At 58.9% G+C, this 3986-nt stretch overlaps 1 protein-coding gene across 1 annotated transcript in view; it reads left to right on the forward strand.

Moving 5' to 3' along the window:
* LOC108508298 (nuclear receptor ROR-beta-like) overlaps nucleotides 1-3501 on the forward strand; it is a 10636-nt gene extending 7135 nt beyond the window's left edge. The window contains exons 7-8 of the mRNA XM_017836984.1: nucleotides 85-452; nucleotides 1277-3501. Of these exons, the coding sequence (XP_017692473.1) occupies nucleotides 85-452; nucleotides 1277-1438 (530 nt within the window). The 3' untranslated portion in view covers nucleotides 1439-3501. The remainder of the gene's footprint in view (nucleotides 1-84; nucleotides 453-1276) is intronic.
* Nucleotides 3502-3986: the final 485 nt, after the last annotated feature.

The raw sequence follows: 3986 nt of genomic DNA on the forward strand, positions 1-3986 counted from the left end.
CTGGCAGCCTTGGGGCCGTGCCCACTGCCCTGGGGAGCCTGGGCAGTGCCCCAGCACCCTGTGGGGGAAGAACCTTTCCCTGAGATCCATCCCAAACCTCCCCTGACGCGACTTCCTCGGCACTGGTTCCTTGGTGTTTGACCTCAGTCGTTCCTCGCGAAGGAGGTTGGGGGGAAAAAATGCACAAAATGCGTCTGCCAAAACCCCTCTGTGGGGAGAGGAGCTGTGTCACCCACAGCGGGGGGAGGGCATGGAGGGAGGCCCAGCTGGCCGTGCCACTGTCCCCAAAACCATCCCAGAGGAGACCCCCCGGCAGCTGTGCCCTGGTGTCCCTCACAGATCGCCCCTGGCTGACCGAGTCCAAGAAGGTGCAGAAGCTGCAGGACAAGATCTACGTGGCCCTGCAGCACGAGATCCAGAAGAAACACTCCGCTGAGGACAAGCTCTCGAAGGTGGGGGGTGGCACGGGGGGGCACAGGCGGGGGCTGTGCCAGGGGGTGTCTGAGCTGGGGCACGGGGCTCCACCAGAGCTCAGGAGCCACACACGGGCGTTCCTGGGGTGCTCAGACCTGCCCAAGGAGGAGAAGAATTTCCCTTTCCAGGGGCTGTGAATCTCCTGGCAGTGCAGGCAGAGGCAGCCCCGGGCTGCTGAGCGTGGCACTGCAGCAGGCAGCGGGTTTTTTGGGCAAAAGGAGCCATTTCAGGAATACTTTGGGCAGCACAGAGCAGGGAGGGGGGCCCTGGGGGCTCCTTGAGCCCTCCCAGGTGCCGGTTTTCCTGGGGAAAGATGTGGGTTTGGGGGTGAGGCCACGTTGCTGCCAGGCTGCCCAAAGGGGGGCTGTCTGCTGGTGCCCCAGTGCCAGGCAGAGCCACTGGTCCCCAAACCCACCCGTTGTCCCCAAGGGAGGAGGAACAGCAGGAACAGCAGGGCAAGGGACACAAACTGGGAACCCAGTGGTCCCCAAACCCACCCATTTTCCCCAAGGAAGGGGGAACAACGACACAGGGACATTAATTGGGAATCCAGTGGTCCCCAAACCCACCTGCTTGTCCCCAAGGAAAGGGGAACAGCAGCATTAGGGACAGTGGTTGGGAACCCAGTCATCCCCAAACCCATCCATTCTCCCCAGGGGAGGGAGAACAGCAGGGCAGGGTACACAGGTGGGAACCCAGCGGTCCCCAAACCCTCCTGCTTGTCCCCAGGGAAGGGGGAACGACAGCACAGGGACACTGGCTGGGAACCCAGCGGGGTCACCAGCTCCTCCTCTCCCCACAGATGGTTTCCAAGCTGCCCTTGATGAAGACCATTTGCAACCTGCACTTGGACAAGCTGGAATTTTTCCGTCTCCTGCACCCGGAGACCGCCATGAACTTCCCTCCCCTGTACAAGGAGGTTTTCAACTCGGAGCTGCAGTACAGCGACCCTCGCGAGAGCTAAGGCCGGGAGCCACCTCGAGGCCCTTCGAGCCCCCCAGAATTTGGAGACGAACTGCACTTCAGAGGTTTGGGGCAGTTTATTTAAATCAAGTCAATCAAACTCAAGAGAAGCCGGGGGGGCTGCGGGTGCCCCCAGCCCTGTGGCCCCGCCGTGGATTGCAATAGCTCTTGAATGTAAAGCACCTTGAAGGAAAAAGCAAATGGACTTTGCCATACCAGTGAAATGAATGTGAAATCTCTGCTGGGGAGGGGAGATGCTCCTGGCAGTCCTGCTGTCCTGGCTGCACTCTCCACCTCTGATTTTTTTTTTTAATTATTGGGTTTTTTTGTTTTTTGCTTTTTTTTACCCAAACACAAGACATGGGATAAAGAAGGGGCGATGCTGACTCGGCTGGGTGGGGTGGGCTGGAGCTGAGGAGAGGGAAAAGGGAGAGCCTTTGGTTTATTCCTTCTCCCAGGGGTGCAGTGAGCCCACGGGAGCTTGGCTGAGAAAGACCTGGCTGTGGCTGGGGGGGGATTCAGCACAAGATGTTCCCGTGGAGGAGGCTGGTGTGAGGGAAGGGACGCCCAACACCACAGGGAAAAAGCTCTGCAGGGCCTCCGTGTCCTCCATCACAGCATTTCCCCAAATGCCCGGCCAACTGCCCACCCAGCTGGGCTTTTTGGAGCTGATTTGGCAGATCCACCTGCCTCATGCCACCTTTCCACCCCCCCAGTGCTTTTCCCAGCCCGTGTGACTGCAGCCAGAGCCCGGCTCCAGCTGCTCCACCCCGGCGGTGCCGGGGCTGTCCCTGTCCCCACAGTGGTGGCTCTCTGGGTGCTGGTGTTGTCTCATCGAGCCCATTAAAATTTCCCCGTGGCTCAGCACCCAGGGGAGGGTTTGAGGCCCTTCCTCCACCCACCCCCATCCCTCTGCCAGGTCCCTCCTTCCCACACTGGCACCACCGGGAGCACGGACGTGGCTGCTCTTGCAAGTTGAGTTGGACCCAGGCTCTTCCCCCCAAGGAGCTCCTTAGAACTGTTATTTTGGGGCTTGTTCTCCATTTAGCAGGATTTAGGAGCTTTTCAGGGGGAGAAACTGCCCATTGGGGTCAAGGGGAAGCGGAAGGTCCTTATTCCTTCCCTTCAAGGAATTAGGGTGATGGGAAGGAATGTGGTGTGGTCGGGACCTGCTGCTCCAAGCTCGGGAGGCTCAAAGGTGACAAAGGGAAGGATTTGTGGGGTGATGCTGTGATAGTCCTCAGCAGTGGGAACACTTGAGAGACTCTGTGGCTCTGCAGATGGTTTTTTCCGTCCCTGTTCCTGCTCCTCCTGCAGCAAATGCCAAAAACAAGGGAAAACCCTGCTCCGAGGCAGCCCCAGTTTCTGCTGACAAAGGGCTAAAACCCCGAGCCCCTTCCTGCTTCATGCTGATCCCTCGTGCTCCCAACCCCCTCCTGCAGCAGTTTGGACCATCTCTGAGTGGGAACCAGAGACCTTCAGCTCCACAATTGCACCCCTTGAACTCAAGGAGCAGCTCTCTTGGCGTTGTCAGGGACGTTCGTGCTCTTGGGTGAAAGATGTCCCAGGGAAGAGCACGGACCAACCTCGAGCAGGGAAGAGTCGCCGGTGGGATTTCTGCCTCGGCCTAAGGCAGAGGGAGATGTGGGGGCTGTGCAGGGTTTGAGAACCACATCTGAACTGCTCCTTGGAGGAGATCAGAGCCCTCTCCAGCACTGTTGGAGCCCAGGAATCTGGGAAAGGCTGCCAACCCTCCCACGGCCCCACGTGAGTGCCAACGCGTCGTCCTCGTCCGCCGGGCTGGGGACGTGCCCCGCTGGCTTCCCGCCCTCTCAGCTCCTCAAGCTTGGACAGAAGTGAGAAGTCAGCGCTGCCTTTTACATCCAGAGGGTTGTGCCTTTTTTTTGGGAGCATCAGCACCGGGAGAAGCGCCCTGTGGGAACGACTGTGCTTTGCGGCTCGCCCTCGGCGCGGCGGGACAGCGGCGCCGCCTTTCCCGGAGGGACACGGGTCTTCTGAAGTATTTGGGGGAAAAGGAGAAGAAAAAAAAAAAAAAAAAAAAAAGCACGCCCCTTGTTTCACCCCCCGGTGTTCGTCAGCTTTGCGGCTCGCCCTCGGCGCGGCGGGACAGCGGCGCCGCCTTTCCCGGAGGGACACGGGTCTTCTGAAGTATTTGGGGGAAAAGGAGAAGAAAAAAAAAAAAAAAGAAAAGCACAGCCCCTTGTTTTCACCCCCGGTGTTCGTCAGCACCGCCGGTTCCAAGGAAGCACCTTAAACTCGGGAACAGCCCCCGCCGCCCAGCGGCTTCGTCCTGGCTCGTGACACAGCGTCCGCCTCGTGGGAGAGGTTTTGGATCCTGAGCAATAAAAAAAGCCCCCCCGTGGGAACCTAGGGAAGACTGGAAGTATTAAAGACACGTGTAACTCGACCTGCCAAACCGCGGGGAACCTGCACTTTCTACGTTCTCTTTGACGGAACCGACTCGACTCGCTGATTTCTCGGGAGGGGATAAAGTGATTCCACGTCGATTCAGTGATTTCTTCTGGCTT

This window comes from Lepidothrix coronata, unplaced genomic scaffold, assembly GCF_001604755.1.
Source record: "Lepidothrix coronata isolate B3197 unplaced genomic scaffold, Lepidothrix_coronata-1.0 Scaffold290, whole genome shotgun sequence".
NCBI classification, from domain to species: Eukaryota; Metazoa; Chordata; class Aves; order Passeriformes; family Pipridae; genus Lepidothrix; species Lepidothrix coronata.